The sequence below is a fragment of the Poecilia reticulata genome, linkage group LG22 (genome assembly GCF_000633615.1).
Source record: "Poecilia reticulata strain Guanapo linkage group LG22, Guppy_female_1.0+MT, whole genome shotgun sequence".
Lineage (NCBI taxonomy): Eukaryota > Metazoa > Chordata > Actinopteri > Cyprinodontiformes > Poeciliidae > Poecilia > Poecilia reticulata.
This window is the reverse complement of record NC_024352.1, coordinates 22,326,871-22,345,964: the sequence shown is the minus strand read 5'-3', so window position 1 is coordinate 22,345,964 and position 19,094 is coordinate 22,326,871. Positions and strand designations below refer to the sequence as shown.

The 19,094-nt window shown below is 37.8% G+C and overlaps 1 protein-coding gene and 1 long non-coding RNA gene across 2 annotated transcripts; one reads left to right on the top strand and one right to left on the bottom strand.

Annotated features, from left to right (window-relative positions):
* Window positions 1–365: 365 nt before the first annotated feature.
* Window positions 366–10,099, bottom strand: prlh2r (prolactin releasing hormone 2 receptor). Its single transcript, XM_008399996.2, has 3 exons — window positions 9,967–10,099; window positions 6,417–7,315; window positions 366–1,307 (listed from the first exon to the last, which is right to left on the bottom strand). Exons 2-3 carry the CDS (start codon window positions 7,311–7,313, stop codon window positions 981–983), a joined length of 1,224 nt encoding a protein of 407 aa, XP_008398218.1. The 5' UTR covers window positions 7,314–7,315; window positions 9,967–10,099; the 3' UTR covers window positions 366–980.
* LOC103458881 (uncharacterized) lies at window positions 8,581–18,895 on the top strand. Its single transcript, XR_532638.2, has 3 exons — window positions 8,581–8,850; window positions 15,590–15,651; window positions 18,441–18,895. It is a non-coding gene; the product is annotated as an uncharacterized LOC103458881 (long non-coding RNA).
* Window positions 18,896–19,094: the final 199 nt, after the last annotated feature.

Below are 19,094 nucleotides of genomic sequence, written 5' to 3'. Positions count from 1 at the left end.
ACTTCAAAAAACACAAGTGACACTACAAACTATACTAGAAGACATAATGTGAGTGAAACACTCTGTCCTCATCTCAGCTGACATTTTAAACATGCTAAAACTTTTACACATGCACTTTCCAACAAATGTCACATCTGCAGCTCAATCGATTGTCCTGAAGTCTGACATGAATTCATTCATTCAGTCTGTGCTGCAAAAAAAATCCACTATGATTTTCTTTAATTTCCACAATCCAAGTTTTAATTTATCAAATTATTTTCATTTTCAAAATACACAAATCTGCTCATAACTTTGTATTTTTGTCCATCTGGTGACATTATTTTAAAATACAACGATCAGTTACTCTGTACTCAAGTAACATTTTTACCAAATATTTTTTTTTTACTTGACTAAAAATATGTTAAAGTTTTACTAATTGAGTTTGGGTCATCTGTGGTTTTGACCTTTGACCCCTCCCATAGGTCATATAGTCAAACAGGATTTATTACTCAAGTGTGACTTCTGAAATAAAAAACACAGTCAAGCGTAGATTTAACAAGGTTTTTATTATTTCCATAAATAAAAAGTTTGCTCGGGTTATTTCTGTCTTATATTAAAGTTTGTTTAATGATCTGAAAATACTTTTCCACGTCACATAAACATTAAAATGTGAACAAACAGCAATGGTCAACTAAAGGCTGAAAAACTATTTTACAAGATAAGGAAACTTACAGCAAACAGCAGCATAACTAAACTGTTCAGCATTTACATAATTCCTAAAATAGCTACATTTTCACAGTGATAAGATTATTTTTCTACTGATTTATTTGTACAAAGAGCAATGTGAGAATCTTAATGTTTTGTATTTAAAGTGTGCTTTAGATTCATTTGTGTCACCGTTAGTAAAAGTTCACACCCTCCATCTCACCTGCTTTTAGTGATGTTTGTAAAGCTGATGTGAAAATCTTTATTACACATTTTGAGACAAAAAACATCGCGGCTCAGACGTAGTTTTCTTTTGGCACGAGGTCATTCAGGACAACGGCAGGTAAATCCGCCACGGTGGTGAAGGTGTTGAGGCGCGGCATCCTGTGAGATGTCGTCAGCACGCTCGACCCCTGACCTCCGTGCTTCTCTGTTCCTCTCCTGCGAGTCAGGGGGTTGAGACAGAGGTAGGACAGGAATTTATTGTGCAGCGAAGCGTAAATGAAGGGGTTGTAGCACGCCGAGCTCATGGCGAGCAGGTGAGCCGACACCTGGATGACGTTAATGTAATTCTTCCCCAGTATGGAGAAGTCTGTGTCCAGGTCACGGATCAGGTTCACCACCTGGAAAATAAGGCGTGTTATTGAAAGGCAAGAAACTGTAATATTTCAGAAATATGCAGTCCAATATAGAAAACAAATCAACCTCTTGTAGCATGATCTGTTTGATCCGATCGGTTTTTGACCTTGGAGGTTCAATACTCCAGGATCTGCATGCAAAGCGTTGAAACATTTCAAATGTGCAGAACAGGGACATAGTTTGTGTCTGGTTTGTTTGGGGAAGTGTGAATGTGCCATCAAACTCTGATGCCCAGCAAAAAAGTGAAACCTCAGTTTTGATTTGTTGAAGTGAAACTTGCTGCGGTCTGCATTAATTTATGCATCAACCGTCCAACTTTCACCAAATTCTGCTCATTCAGGACGATACGTCTATGTCTTTTGGTATTAACATCATCTACAGTTTATGAAATATTCAGCTCTTCGCAATTATCTTGAACCCCATTGAAATGAATGAAACATCCCATATTTCTGAAAAATTATGCTAAAAACATTTCACAGCTAACGAATTCAGTACTTCCAGATTTTAACACCATTAAAACTATAAAATGTGGTCATATCCTCCAAATACTTCTGTTTATTTCAGGTTTTACAGATTCCATGAAATCCCTATTTAAGGTTTTGCTTGCAGTATGACCAGTCTTCAGAAAAACCAAACAAACCACTGGAACGTGAGAGCTAAATCTAACGCCAACCGCTCCTTCAAACAATGTCATCATTTCCTACTGTAGCCCAGGGTAAAATCTGCCCTTTTTCTCGCCTCTGCTGCTCCAGATGCAGCATCATTGGTCAGCCAGTCATGGAGCGGAAGTAATGGCCTGCTCCAGCTTTCCCAGTCAGCTGTGAGGGGGAGGTTAGCTGCTACAGGTTTGTGCTTCCAAACAACTGATTCATCGTTTTGTTTGTTATGCACTTCTAAAATATTATTTAGATCTGAACAGCCAGTGAGCTTGGAGCCATGAAGTTTGTCTTGTACTGAACTGCGAATGGAACTGGTGAACAAAATGTTTGTTGTTTAGCATGGTGGTTTTTGTAGCCAATGCTAATTGTTGGCTGGCGTCTGCAGCCAATTATTACCTTTTTAACTTATTAAACTCAATATGAGTCTAATAATATAATGAGTTAGATGAGGTATCTCTATTTTTGTCTTAAAGACACACAGATTTATTGACATAATTGCATTTGATTTATGTACCTGACCATTGAAAAGAGTCTAGTTAACTAGCAGTCTGGTAATTTACTGGTCCTGTTTATTTTAATGCAGGCCAGGTGACTGTTTTAGGGTTCCAGGATGGCGAGTTTCTGACTGGGAGCCAGCGGACCTGAAGGTTCCTCTACTGGTCTGGTAGGAGGCTGTGGCGGTCTGCACTTATTTCCCCTCTATCTCACCATACAGACGCACAAACCACTACTCATCTCTTCTCCATTGACAACAAACTGGGCGTGGATATTTTCCCCTCAAATACCTGGACTTACAAACCATGGACCTTGGTCACTGTGCTGACCAGCGACGATCAACGGGGAAATTTAGGGCTGTTGTTGCAGTTTGTGCACATTCATCCGGACGATTTACTGCAGTACTGTGTGTGATTGTATTTATTTTTTGGGGTTCTATTTGTGTTTTTGTGGTGTTCACTTAAATTTTTTTCTTTAAAATACCTGGTATTGAAAGCAGTTATTCTTTTGCATGATTTTTTTTAATTACTGACTTCAGCTCCAGGAGTCATTCCTCAGTCTTCTGGTTTTATGTGTCATCCAGCCCCTTAGTAAACTGTACAGTGCTACACAAACCTCCTTCATAGGCTGTGACGCAATCCTGCATGTATAAAAAGTTTAGTACATTTAGCTTATATTCTATTTATCGCTCAAAGCATTTTTTTTAGCATTTCAAACATCCAGTATTAATTTTTGTGATTCTGCACATGACAGGTTATCTTTAGTATTTCAGCTAGTTTTTGTTTTTATCTCATTTAACTTATAAACTGTGACCTTACAGTTTAGCTTTGTAAACAGTGTTCTGCATAAATTTCTAAAGCTTTTTGGCTGGAATTTTGTTTGTATTTTGCAGGTTTTTACTTTATTCTCTTACAATTCTGAAAGTCTTCTGCAGTCAACTTCTGCAATTTCTACTAACAATATTCAGCTTGCAGCATTCACAATACAGAATTTTTTACGTTTTGTGAAGAAGGAAGTTGCTCTCAGTATCTTCTTTAGAGATTTACGTGTCGTTTCCTGTAGTGGTTCCTGGTGCAGCGCCCCCAGAGGCGAGGAGGGGAACATGTTTTGGTTCACTTGACTGCAGTGTGAAAGTGAATGGCAGCAGCTGAAAATGCAACAAATGTCGCGATTTTGATTCCCAGTTGAATCAAGTCCAGACTATCAGGTGAAATCACAGCAGTCTCTGATTGGCTGCTTCCCAAAGGTGGGTTTAAAATCCACTTTGAACCTTCTTCAAGGGTTTCAAGGTAAACCCAAGTGGGTCTACCTAATTCGTTGATCACTTTGATTTCCGTCTCTGGCTTTTGCCTTATAGATCATCCATTACATCATTGGCTTCTTGTCGGACCGTTGTGTTAGTTCTCCACTTTGCAGCAAGATTTGTTGTGGCCTCTGGCACCAAACTGTCTTCAGTAAATTCATTAAACCTGTAAAGTGGAAGGTGGGCTCATGTCCTTGTTAGCCAACACAACCCGCAGATCTTTAGCTTGATTAATATGCAATAAATTTGGATGACAAGTCCGAACTTCACATAGGAAATCAATAATCTTCCCCATCACCATATGCCTAAGAGAATTGAATTTGAGTCTGTTTATATATTTTGGTTGTTTTGGATAATATGATTCCATATTACCAGTTAAAAGTTTGTAAATGGGTTTCTTATCATTGCTTATTGACTCTGCATCAGTAAAAGTGACAGAATGTGGTAAAGATTAACAGCTTCTACAGTTTTGTAGCTGCAATTCGTCATTGTTTAAGCTGTGTCAAAGAAACAGCAGAGTGCAGCTCAAAGTGTTATATAACTGCTGACTTGCTATTTTTCCCCATGTTTTCCCATTATAAGATCCGTATGTGCAGACAATGCAATGAAAGCCATGACTAATAAAACTAAATCTTTTTTAAAGCGATGGTCCATTTTTAGAGCTTTCAGGCCCGTTGCCGGTGCTTCTGATGTGCGCTGCTAAGTGGCTCTTGGATGTGCATGACTGATGTTTTGTGATTCATGGTATCCACAAATAACCTAAACATTTTTGAGCAGCAGCTCTTCTTCTTATAGATCAGAAAATAATAATTTAGAATAAATAATAATAACTTCTTAGCAAAAATGTTTTTAGTTTAGTTTGTAGAACATTTGAAATTAGACAAAAACTAACTTATAAGTAACTTTTCAGCAAGATATGAGAGCGTTATTTTAGGTAAATAATTCCTTAATATTGAGGAAAAAGTATTAGTTCCATTGGTGGAAAAATGCTTTAAGTGAAATAATCTCCCAGAGGAACTAGTTCTTTAGTTCTTTTTCTCTTTCTCACTGTTTATTCCTGTTTTTATTTTAATTATGTAAAGCACCTTGAAATGCCTTGCCGCTGAAATGTGCTATACAAATAAAATTTGATTGATTGCTTGATTGATTGATTTAGACGTGTTTCTTCTTCATGCTCATATTGCTTCCACCAGTGATCCAAGCCACACTGGTCTCTCTGAATTACCCTTAGTGTGTGTGCATGATTATTTTTGGTATGGAACACCAACCAGTCCAGCGTTTACTCTTCCTCTTGTTCATTTATTGCTGGAAATAGGCACCAGCTCCCCTTGCGACCCTTCAACAATAAGCAGCAAAGAAAATAAATGGATGGAATCTGGTTTTATTGGCTCTAGGCCTGCAGGTTCAGGCATAAGATGAGCTTTAATCTGATTTCCTAACTCTCAAGAGATTCCCCTTTTCTACTCAGAATGTCAATCAGCGTGATGCTTTATTCTAGGGTATCTGCAGGTTTCAGAAACTCAAATTTAAGACTTTTAAAGACCGCTATGAATGAAACTTAAGACCGGTATCATAACAGAAACCCGCAGAAGAAAATTGCATATTAATACTATCAACCACTATAATACCAAGCCTATTTGAACAGAATGCATCTCACTTTTCATTGGTTGGCAACAGAAGAGAGCCAGAAGCAAAAACAAACATCCAGTAAACTGATGATAAATTTGCTTGCTTACATATGACAGATGCAAAAACCTAGCTAGCTAGCAAGGGTATATTAGCAGCTAGCTAGCTGCAGCCTCAACCGCCTAAAATCACAGAACACAAACAAGGTTTTTGCGCACAACTCAAGCTTTTGCCTGACAGAAAAGTCATTCAAAGAAAATATGTAAGGCCTTTGATTAACGTACAGGGCAACTTACATTTTTAAAATTAATTTAAGAGATTTTTTAAGGCCGTAATTTAAGATACATTAATTTGAAGGGAACATATTATGAAAAATTCACAGTTTACACGGTGCTGCACTTCCATTTGGGTCTGAGCAGCTTTTAAAAACAGCCCAGTCGCTTAAAAACACACCCACACCCACAGCTGTTTTATGGGAAAAAGTTTAAGTTGTCTGGTGCCTGGAAAATGTGCAATTTCAAAAGCCTCCCGAATGTTGAGTCATGCCGTCACCTAGCAACTGAAGCAGAGCTCCAGCACATTTGGTCAGCTTGTTTTATCACTGTATGTGCTGTACAATGGCTGCTGGAAAAGACAAGTGCTTTGTTGTTGACTTACCATCCAGAAACCACTTTCTGTATTCTTGTGCAGGAGACTCCACTTCTGCTTTTCAAACATGAACTGCTGCATAATTGTGCATTTGTTTCTCCAGCCGTTTTCAGGAGCGAGTGTAAATGTTGAGTTGGGGGCCAGCAGAAGTTAATTTAGATGTAAAAGATGTAAAATATCTAATTCTGAACTGACCAGACTAAAATGTCATTACCTAAGAATGATTTTGTGCAAAAAATGTAATGAACATGTTTTCTAGACACCTATCACAACCTTCACAACCTATTCAAGGATTCATGATAGGTCACCTTTAAGGTTTTTTAAAACTTTTTAATATGCAGACAGCCTGTATTCATGTTTACCTGCAAGGGGAGCCAGGAGAAGGCAAAGCAGAGAACAGAAACCAGCAGCAGACAGAAGGTCTTCCTCCGCCGTCTACTCCAGGCGGCCCGTGCGCACCTCAACTCGGGACATGCTGTCAAACTGGACGTGGTCCTCCGCTTCAGGTGGCAGGATATAGCACAGTAGGAAATGGACACAGCAGCCAGCGGGACAAAGTAGGAAAAGAAGAGGATGAAACAGGAGTAAATGAGTCTGCCTTGTTCCTGTCCATCCCAAAACTCCTCGCAGACCGCCATGTCCAGGCCCGCAGCGTGCAGGTCCAGGTAGACCGTGTGAAGCGCAGTCGGGGTGGAGAGCGCCAAAGAGGACAACCAGATCAGCATCACCAGGCAGCAGCAGAACTGGCATCCCACTCTCTTGCGAATGGGATACGCTACAACGATATAACGATCCACCGCAATGGCCATGAGGGACAGAACCGCTGCGTAAACGGCGGTGGACTGCATCACGGTCACAAAGTGACACATGTGGTACCCGAACACCCAACCACGCCTGTCGAAGGCGTAGGAGGCCGTCAAAGGGACGCAGAAGACGCACATCACCAGGTCGACGAGCGCCAGGTTACTGATGAGGAAGTTAGTGGTGTTGTGTCTCTTTTTGTTGTACCAGATGAGGAAGAGGAGGAGGAGGTTCCCGGAGCAGGCGATCAGAACCACGACAGAGTAGAGCGGGATGAAAAGGAGCTTCAGGCTGAACAGCAGGTCGAAGCCGGAAAACGTGGGGACCGGAAACAGAGAGGGGTGGAAGAGGAGGTGGGAGGAGTTACAGCAGGAGGATGAAGAGAAGGAAGATGAAGAGTCAGAGGCCGGGGTCGAGGAGTTCACTCTGGAGAAATTCATCGCTTTCTCCCAGTCCATGTCTGCAGGAACGAAGACGGAGATGATCAGGTCGACATTCAAAAAGAAACTGAGACTCACTCCACCGATCCCAATACTGAAAAATATCCTAGACCGAGTATCAGTGACAATGTTTCCGGTCCATATGCTTTGGATTCTGAGCAACATCATGTTTTACTATCTATTTTACATTGTATCTACAATTCATAATTGAACTATTCTGAACTATTTGAAAGGTTTGTTGCAGTTTATTTTTGTCAGTTTTATTTTTATACTCCAAAATGAATTGACTGAACAAACTAAAATGGATTTTTTTACACATCTGACCAAGATTTTGACACTATTGGTGTATTTAAGTGTGCTGTACCGTTTTTAATTCAGTACATTTATCTCTTTTTTAATTAAAAAAAAAAAAGAAAAGTTTTCAGTCAATTCAAAACTGTTTTCCTGTGTTGGATAGACACCAGCCGATACTAAACGTAGATATCGGTATCAGTATCGGTATCAGAAGTGAAAAAAACTGACAGCTGCAACACTTAAATTCAAAAACACAAAATCATAAAGAGTATTTGAGTGAACATTTCTTAATACTCTTGAAATAAGACAAAAACTTACAAGTAACCTTTTAGCAAGACGCAGGAGCTTTTCTTAATATCAATGAAAATGTTCTAGTTCCACAATTAGGTTGTATCACATGTTTCCAGTTTTAAAAAGTAAAATAATTTGAAAGTGAAATGAGTATTTTTTTAAGTCAATATTAAGAAATGATTTGCTTCAAAGAAGCTCCTATATCTTGCTAAAAAGTCACTTGTAAGTTTATGTTGTATTTCAAGTGTTTTAAGGTACTTACACAAGAAACTATACCAAAAATACTGACGCTTTTGTGTTTTTGCACAGCAATTAAAATATTTCATGCTAACTTTATGGTTTAACATTTCTATAAAACTTTATGATTTCAGTTTATTAAATTTTTATTTTTATTTTTTGGCTTATGAAGTTTGGACACCCTTGGCTTAATGAGATGAGTCACATTAGAGCAGAATAATCAGCGGCCACTTCAGAGCTCTCCATCGGGCTCATTAAAGAACCTTCAGCGAGGCTTTTTGTCCCCGTCAACAAACCCAACACTTCTTAGTTTTCAGCTTTCATTCTCTGAGCCTCTCTAAATCTGATGCATCGGGTGTTCACGAGAAGACCAGGTGATGTGTTCAGCGCACGTGAACCACGCTGAACATTTCCTCAAACATCTTTACGTGAAATGACGTCACTCTCTTCGAAACTCGGCCCGCTCCGTCATGACGGACGTGTAAACAGCCCATGCGCTCCTGTAAAAAGTGTCGCAAAAACGCACATGTGGTGGCCTAGAATCGCTTTTATTAAGCTGATTTCGCAGTAAAATGTGGTTACAGGGAACTTCGCGGTCAAACAGACAAGGATACAAACCAAACCCGTCATTTTATTGTATGAGTTTTAACTAGGAGCGATGGGTAGCAGCCGTCAACCATAATGACTGGCTACTCGGTGTAACCGCGGACTTGCAGCGAACACTTTTTACAAGGTAAGACTAACGTTCATATACTTTATAAATAAGTATGATTAGAAAGATGTGAAATAATGCATTATGGCGAAGGTACGCGTCAGTAACCATGGAAACGGTGCCGCACCGTCATAAAGCCTAGCATGTACGGAAAGAAACTGGTTAGCATGTCGTCTTCTGTACGTTTTTAAGGCTACTCCGGTGTAAAGGGAACCTCAGTTTACGACATAGTGACAAAAATAATGTGGCGTGAATTCAGGCAAAGTCGGTAATTTGATCAACACGTCAGGAGGGAGGAGGTTTGGGTCGGTTTCTAAGCTAGTTATTTCCAACTTCAGTAAATACCGCCGTGTATGAGCCCCAACCAGGTTTGTGACGCTCAGAGTCAAATTTGTTTGACTTGAACAAGTAAAAGCCATTAATAAACTGGCAAAAACAACTTGGGGAAAACAACTTGAGTCGTTCAGTTCAATACTCCCGATCTTAACTTCCGACGTCCAACATGGCGGCTAGAATAACTGAGTGACGTAGTTGCAAAGGGTCAATGTCATCAGATATTAAACAAAAAAACTCAAGAAGGAGGACTTGATTTGCGGCTTTTATTAAAAAAAATAAAAAGATTGAAAACACTAAATAATTAAACATAATTCAATCTTCCAGATCAGAAAAAGATTAAACAGCAGCAAGATTTACACTTTTACACTGGAGGTGGATACAGAACAATCTCTCTCTTTGTGTGAGTTTTGTGATTGAAAAGAGAGCAAGTAGCAGGCATCAAGCACACAATCAGAAGAAATCCCATCTGAGATGCTGAAGCCCAGGTAGCAGCGATGCAAAAAGAGGCAACGCCTCATTACGTGTTCAACACACTGTAGCGCAGGAATAAGTGCATCATAATCAGCCTGGCCACTACTGCATGTCTCTATTCTGTCTCAAACTACCAAATTATTCCCAAAATAATCCCAATCAAGGCTTAAAATTTATATTTATACCATCTTGGTTTAAAGCTGCAACATAAATTAATGCTAATCTGACTTTAAATTTGTTTTTAAGTCAACTATTCTTCTGTTTAATGTAACATACTGCAAGTATTTCACTATGTTTTGTCAGTGAAGTTTATATTAGAGGAAAAAGTACCTGTTAGTCCAGAGGCTCAGCACCTGTTAGCGTCTTCTATCTTGCATGGGAGTCCTGCCGTTGTGCAGAATTTCCTCCTCTGTGCTTTGAAATAAAGACGTGAGCTCGCTCTCTCTCTTTGTCAGTGGGCTTCACACACGCACGCACGCACGCACGCACGCACGCACGCACACACACACACACACACACACACACACACACACACACACACACACACACAGAGACCACTCAGTATGTGATTGTGTGTGAGTCACCTCCACTATGATGGGAGGAAAAAAACAGTCTGTTGTAAATGTTCTTCAGGAAGTCTGATATCCAGGATAGAAATCTCTTAATTTAAAAAGGACGGCGTAATTACCTCCAGACGATCCAGTCGGTGTATCAGAGATTAGCTGTGGTCACTTTGAATTTTCTTTAATTCCTCCATATTACCCAGTCCTTTTAGACATGCCTTATACAACGTTGTTAAAATTACCTCACAAATTTCCTCCAGCGGTTGCTTTTTTAAATTCTTGTATCAGATAATTAAACATTCAAACCTAAATAAAGTTCTAAAACTATGAATGCGTACATGTACTTTTTTATTTCGGTATGATAAAATTATTTTTAAATTTGTATGAAGTACTAGCTGCATGGTAATGACCTAATTATTTAAAGCTGAGCTCCAGTATGTTTGGTCAGCTGGTTTTATTGCTCTATGCGCTGTACAATGGCTGCTGGAAAAGACAAGTATTTTTGTTGTTGACTTTCCAACCAGAAACCACTTGCTGCATTCTTGTTGATTGTGCAGAAGGCTCTACTAATGCTTTTCAAAGATGTACGGTTGTATAATTACGCATCTCCTTGCAGCCATTTTAATGTGTTAGTGTAAACATTGAGTTTTGGGGGCGTGGCCAGCAGCAGCTTATTTGGATTTAAAGTGACAAGATGCCCTAAAACAGCTCAGAATAGTCAGAACTGACCAGAATAAAATCTCATTATTTAAGAGTGATGTTCTGCAAAAAATGAAATGAACATGTCCCATGTAGCCCAGACCTATCCAAGCCCTTATGCTTTTTAACGAAGCATAAGAGCTTGGATGGACAAATAAGCATCTTTCTGTATTATACATTTTAGTTGCTTAAATACACAGCAGTTTTAGTCGACTAAAACTGCTGTGAGAGACCTAAATGCAACTAAAACTAAAAGAAAATTGGCGTGACATTTAATACTGAGGTTATCATGCATCTGATGATCTAAAACACGTGTCAAAGTCGAGGCTTGTGGGCCAAATCTGGCCCGCCGTATCTTCTTATGTGGCCCTCTAGACTCCAGACGCCACATTACATCAATCAGCCATTTTTTTTAACCCAAACTCATATAATGCATAATTATGCAAAGTCTTCGTAAAATTGGTCAAAATAATTAGGTTTAAGTGATGCTAACTCCCACCTCTAGGTGGCGGTATTTGTCACTTCTATACCACAAATAATGAAAGCCATATTTAATGTGGCTTTCATTATTTGTGGTAATGAAAGCCACATTAAATATTACAAAATTCCCTGAAAATATTCCTAAATTAGGAACACTACATCTTTGATTTTGATTGCAAAAAATCATAAAAACAATCATGGAATCCCGTGAAAAGATGTTCAATATAAATTTTTAAAAAGTACAGCTTTTTATTAATATTTTAGCAGTTTTATGTGTTTTATCTATGCATTCTGGCAGATCCTTTGAACACATTAATGATTTTGATGTGGCCCAAAATGAAAAAGACTTTGACATCCCTGATCTAAAACATTTAAATGCGAGAAAAAGAAGCAAATTTTTTCCAGATAAAAATAAATTTTTCACTTCTCTGTTGGCGGGATCACCAGATCTCGACTTCCTGGAATTGTGAACGAATGGCGTCACATCTCCTGCAGTGAGGTACATCAGAAAAAAAACAAAACAAAAAAACCTTGTTTGCTGAGGAGAAGAGCTGATTTAAACACGAGGAGACTAACTGGACGTCTCAGTAGCTGGAAACACATTAAACTTTCATAATCATGACTTGGGAATCATGACTTTTATTGTTTGGGTCTTTAAAGTCAGCATGACACTGACTGTCAAAAACAACCCAGAATTCATTACTGGTCAGCTCTGTTCATGTAGAGCGAAGGTTTATTAGAGCCAGAATAATCTTATTTTCTACTCAATTTTCTCCCAGAATCTTTATGATCTCATCAAGGTTGTGTTAAAATACACGCATGGACAAAGTTGTTAATGACTGAAAAACTCATTCTGGTCACTGAAATAACTTCATTCGTTTATTTTAAATTATTCTGTTGAACCACATTTTAAAATCAATTTCAGTGATTAATTTTCAGGTCATTTCAGTTTTAAGGTGTTTGAGACCAAAAAACTTCAAGTTCCAGATTATTTCACTTGTAACAAGACATTTTTCCTAAATTATAAATGAAATAATCCACCAGTGAAACTAGCACTTTTTCATCAATATTAATGAATTATTTACTTTAGAAAACCTCATATAACTCACTGAAAGATTACTGGTAAATTAGTTGGTTTTTTTTTTATTTAATCTTACTACACTTGAAATAAGACAAAACTAACTTAAATGTGGCTTTTAAGTAAGACTCAGTAGTTGGTTCTAAATAAATAATTCCCTATTATTTTAAAAAGTACTAGTTCTATTGACAGATTATTTCAATTTATAACAATATTTTCCCCATGTTATAAGTGAAATAATCCACCAGGGGAACCAGAACGTTTTCATCAATATTGAGAACTTATTTACTTACAAAAAGCTCCTGTAAGTCACTGAAAGGTTACTTGTAAGTTAGTTTATTTGAAGTATACTAATATATTTGAACTAGAAACTAGACAGAAAAATCTTCCAACCAGGTTGTGATAAGCAGCATAAAGTTTAAATATTTGTCAGTTTCTGACAATAAGTTTGATCTCTTTACGTCTCTAAACGTTGGGCTCTTTCCTGACGCTGCTGTTGGATTTACTGAGGATTTTTCCACCTGTTTCTGTCTGCAGGAGTTTTTTCACCTGGTTCATCTGAGGTTACTGGGAGTCATTTCTGTGGAGTTATTAGACTGCTGAGCAGACAAATGCTCCAAGAAAGCCAAGTGGCCGATTCCCTCTCCTGCGTGATGAGTTCCTTGTGCAGAATATAACGTCTTATTGCTGCAGCCTCCTCAGAGTGTGACTGTCAGCAGCAAGCCTCAGGTCCAACATGTGACCACGGCCACAGCAGTGGTTTCTGGGTTCTTACCTTTTTATTGTCCAGCGTTGCCACATGCAGGGAAGGCAACCTCACGTGTGTCCACCCATTGTGTGCGGATATAAGCGGCTCACTTTAAGATGATGGCGCTCCTTTTGAGAAAATGTTGGTTCTCTCAAGCAGGAAATCAGGTGGGACTCATGGCAGACCTCCTGGGGATTTACTCTTTTTCATCAATTTTGAATATGCAGCTATTAAATATTCATTTATTTATCAAGATCTGTTTGCATTTTGATTTCCAATACGATTTATTATTTATGTTGGGCATATGGTTAATTTCCTTGTTTATGCCAAACATGAAAAATAATTTCATTTCAGACTCATATTTCCAAAGAACATTACCTTTGTTGATATTCTCAGCATCAAACCTCAGTTACACCCAGGGTTGGGTAGAGTTCCCAAAAATTGTACTCAAGTAAAAGTGTCACTACTTCAACATATTTTTACTCAAGTAAAAGTAAAAGGTAGCCATCCAAAAAGTTATTAAAGTAAGAGTAAAAAGTATTTGGTAAAACGTCTACTCAAACACTGAGCAACTAATCAAATTATCAATCATTGAATAGTTAGAAATTGCATAATCGGATGGATCAAAATGTAAAGTTTAGTGAACATTTTTGTATTTTAAGGACCAAAATCAAGCAAATGAAATGTTTCCAAATCAGTTTCTTTCAATAGAAAACTCCTGAAACTTTAATAAAAACTGCAGGTGTGTGTCTGAGTCTGGTGAATTTTTAATTAAAACTTGTTTGTTTTTCATTCAGTGCATAGAGAATCCAGACATTTAAGTAAGAGTAGCAATACTTCACAATTAAATTACTCTAGTAAAAGTAAAAAGTTCAGTGTAGTAAAAATACTCAATTGTTTCAAAAATGTTACTCAAGTAAATGTAATCCAGTAAATAATGAGTTACTTCCCAACTCTGATCACATCATTATGTCACTATGGAGACAGTTAAAGACACAAATCATAACATTTAGATTCCCTAATTGTCAGGATTTCCCAGTTCTCTTTTTAGCTGCATTTCCATTACAAATGTATGCAAAACTTTGTCAATATTCCTCTACTACGTAAAAAAATAAGAAATGTAATAAAAATCACATGTGAATAAGTTTCTTTATGCGATAAGTCATTAAAAAACTAGCTAACCTACTGTAAAGGAGCTGCAGCTCCTCTTGGGTTGCTTGGTGACCATATGGGGTTGCTAGGTAACGGCACAGTGTGACTCAACAGCCAGGAGGTTTTTGAAACCGCTCATTTTCCAGCCACCAAAAAACATCTGGCTGGGTAGTCTTTGTTTTTTTTTTTTAAAGTGCTTTGGCAGTTGTTTGTTTTTTTTTATAGAAATTTATTTAGCATCAAAGTACTGTATTTTCCGCACTATAAGGCCTATAAAAACCTTCAATTTCCTCAAAAGCCGACAGTGCGCCTTATAACCCGGTGCGCCTTATATATGGACCAATATTGAGCCACAGCAGGTCTAGCAACTACGGTAAGCAGCTGCCAACTTCATTTTCGCCCGTAGAAGAAGAAGCGCTCAGTGCATGCTGGAATAGTTGTCAAAAAACTGGTTTGTTAATAAAGTCTGACTGACCCATCTCTAAGAATCAGGTCGTCTGCAGGTCATTTAGCACCACGTTCTCCACCAACATGCTGTGGGCGAACGGAGACGGGTGACCATTGTCCGGCCACGCCCCGGCCCAGTCGCAGAAGGCTCTCCTCGCCGACCCGAGTCGGACTGTTTTTTAACATTCTTTATGTCAACAAAGTAGCTTTAGGCATTCATCCGGGTGCTTCGACTAGGGTTACCAAGGGACCAGCCCCTATACACTTAAAGCCGGGGGGAAGAGAGACGGAGACTGTGGCGGCAGCGTGTCGGTTGGTCTGTGTTACCCAGAAAGCAGTTGGGCACAATATTGCAGCACCAACACTGTGAGTGAAACAACGACTGAGGCAGCTACTATATAAAGTACTAGGGGACCACTTCTTATTATGGGACAAATCATGTCCCGTATAGGTTCAATATGGGACAGATGCGCCTTATATATGAAAAAAGTTTTAAAATAGGCCATTCATTGAAGGTACGCCTTATAGTGCGGAAAATACGGTACATGATGCAGTACATTACATTAATGAAGAAGAAAACAAATGAAGAAAAACAGATTATATTGTGTTTTAATGAATATTATTAACCGTGTGTGTGTGTTTAAAATCAGTTGAGACCCAAGTGGAAGTATAAAAATGGAAAAAGTTAATTAGTTTCCAGAACTTAGTTTTCTTCTCTATGGCTCTTTGGGTGTAACAATCCCGTTAAACAGACGGTCTCCTCTATCTCACTGTTTTTACTTTAAGTATTCCAGTCCACCGAGGTCTGAGCATCAGAAGGGGAAAGAAAAGGAAACTACCTGAGCCAGGTAACGCATTAATTCATATCTGATCATCACTTCCTGGTTGCTCCAGCCGTCACTCCTCACTTTTTTTCTTTTGGAGAGTCTGACCTGAAAGTCACCCCCATGAAGCTCATACACATGTTCAGATTTATTATCAATAAAACTAGTTTACCTTTACTGGGTCGCTGTTTTCATTTTGGCTCCAGAACGTACTTACACTAATATTACTGACTTTATTTATTGGCCCTGCTTTAAACAAGCAGTGCTTGTGAATGCTTCAAAATCCCAATCAGCTGATCGACACCAGCAGGATTTATTACCTTTTATCTTCATCACCTGCTGATGATAAACGACCAGCAGCTGGAGCAGAAATGGCATTTATGGATTCAGCTGAAATATATGTGTGAGGTCCTGTTCAGGTCATTGACCCACTTAAACTCTGACAGGTGACACCAAATAAATCACCAGTAAAACTAGAGAAAGTGAGCTCAGGTTATTTTATATTTAACTACAGTTTTTAGTCATTTGTTTGGGTTTTCATGAATAAAAGCAGAGTTTTAAACATGGCAGCTACAAAATTTTAATTTCAGTCACTGCAAAAATACTAAATCTTACCAAGAATTTTTGGTCTTAGTTTCTAGTGCAAATATCTTAGTTCACTTAAAATAAGACCAAATTAACTTTAACTGTTCAGCAAGATATCAGAGCTTGTTTTAAATTGATAATTAGTTAATAAATGAAAAAGTTCCTCAGAGAGATTGTTTCACTTATAACACAACAGTTTTACCTTGTTATTAGTAAAATAATCTGCATTGACATTAATAAACTAAATAAATTATTGACGTAAAACAAGCTAATATATCTTGTTAAAAGTTGCTTGTAAGTTAATTTTGTTTTATTTTAAGTGTTCTAAGATATTTGCAAAAACTAAAACATAAGATTTTGTATTTTTGCAGTGTGACAAAATGAAAACAATTCATATAAATAACATAATTCAAAAGTAAAATAAAAAAAAACTGAGATGTAAGTTTGTCTTGAGAAAATGTATCAGTAATTTAATAATTTAGACCTTTAAGGTATATAATAATACATATAATATTGAAAAAGACCAAGAATAGAAATGTTAGTTTCCTAGAAAGAACATAAAAAATATCACTGATGTCTTTGAATTCATTTTATAATCTTAGTTTCTTGAGGTAAAGTACTTTAAGTTCTTACACATGTAATTTGAGTAAATGCGTTGGGCCTCGTCTGTAGTAATGCAGAAACGAAACGGTGAATAAGATTATGACGAATACATAAAGGAGTTCTTTATGAGCGCCTCACGGGTACGGATGGTAGGTTTGATTAAAAAATGGATGCCAACTAAATTCCAATTTCCAGGTCGTTATCGCCCAACCATCACGTTAGCGCTGCGAAAACTGTTTTTGATTAATTATTCTCACTGAAATAATAATTATGAAGGAGGGCTGCCCATAATAGATGAAAAAAGAAGTGATGTTTATTGGCATGAATCGCCTTTGAAGGATTAAATCAGGACAACAGATCAGGAGATTTCAGACGTTCTGGAAGACGGACGGCAGAACGATCAGGGGTTTTCACACCAGGACCCCGGCTTAATGAAAACACTGAAATCTCAGCTGCTGGTTTTGTTTAAATGACAACATGTTGCCAGGAGTTTCCCAGGATGAATTGATTTTGCTGAAAGTGGCAATTTATATGTTGCATTTGGGACAAACTATGGAAAGAAAATGCTGATCTGCGAACTTTGAGCATCGATTCTTCTTTTCCTTTTTCTATCACTGATCTTTATTTATGTGAAATCTATTCCAACATGTAGGAGGTTCAAACTCAGCAATACACATTTCATCTGATCTGACTAAAATAAAGTTCATTTTATGATGCGAATTTTAAACGTTGGCTGATTCATTTCAACAGGAATGGATGTCATCCCACAGGATATTATCAGATTTGTCCCAAAATGGTTCTCGCCGATACGACAGCATATTAGTGACATTGTGGATAAAAAAGAGAGAACATTTTTACCAAAAACCCAGAAAGTTTTAGATTGATCTCAGAAATTTTCAAGAAAAAATGAAAGTGGAAAATCTGCTCGATAAAATACTCTTGAGTGATTCATAATAATACTCTTGAGTTTTACGATTAATCTCAGAAATATTTTAGAAAAAAACAAGAAAATTTTAGAGATTAAACTCAGAAATTAAAAAAAAAAAAGCAAGGAATTTTCTGAGCTTGAAAAGTGGAAAAATGTCCAGAAAAGAAACTGAAATTCTGAGATTAATCTTATAAATTTTCTATAACAAAACTTGGAAATTTCTGATATTCAAGATGTGTCCAAGCTAGCACGCTTCAGCCTCACAGAGCAGCTCTCCTCTGGAACTCTTCCACTCCTTCAGACTAGCCAGCAGCAATTAGCAAACAGTGAAACTGCACATCTGTTGAGCTCATTATAGGAGCGGCTTCACAGTGAAACGCTGGTAACAACGTTGCTCCAGGGTAAATAGAGGAAAGATGTTAGGATCACTTCCTGAAGGTGGAGTTTCAGAAAGAGCAGAATGTCTTAAAGAGACAGAGGCCCAATTTCAAGGCGCTAAATTACAAAGTAAAATTTATTTTAAGTTATATTTGATATATAGCAACTGAAGTTAACATAGTTACTTACTCGTGCTATAAAATTGCACTATATCCATTTAAAATGCATAATACTGACCCTTTAAATGTTAAATAATCTATTTTATTTGCTGCAGACACATTCTTCAGTTTTTACCCATAGTGCATCTCTTCTTTCCAAGATCTTTACTCACTCAGGATCATCCCTCTTAGGGCAACACGTGCCGATCCTGATTCCTGCTTCACTGTGTCGAGATAATGAGGCGACATTCTGGGCAGGATTTCTTTTAACCCGCTGTGTGACAGCATTTATGACGCACAAGCGTCTGGAAGGTTTGGAGCTTTAGGAAACTGCAAAGAGATGTGAAAGCAGACTTCAGGTTCCTGAATCTGAATTTATCATAACCACAGGTGGGAGCCACATGCCCAGCCTTTGAAAAGCTTTGAGAAATTTGTGTTGCTTGATGTTACGTCACGTTACCTGCACAATGATGCAGAGGATGACAAATGCAGGGGAAGTTCCTGGACTTTTTGGTCATGAAGGAGAAACGTTCAAAGAAAAATGGTCAGAACCAAACTTCCTGCTTTCCCTTTAATTTTATGGTAGATATGACCACATTTATCCTTCATTTATACACAAAAAAAGACAAATTCAGTATTTACATAATTTAAACCTGGCTGAATGCAGAAAGTGTTTTCAAATAAAGAATGACCTAGATTGTGTTGTTATTGATAAGAATATACTCCATCCTTTCTGCCTTTCTTCAACAGAGTTGCCCAAAAAATATTAAAGAAGCTGATAAATAAGGAAAACCATTTAGAAGTTTTCAATCTAC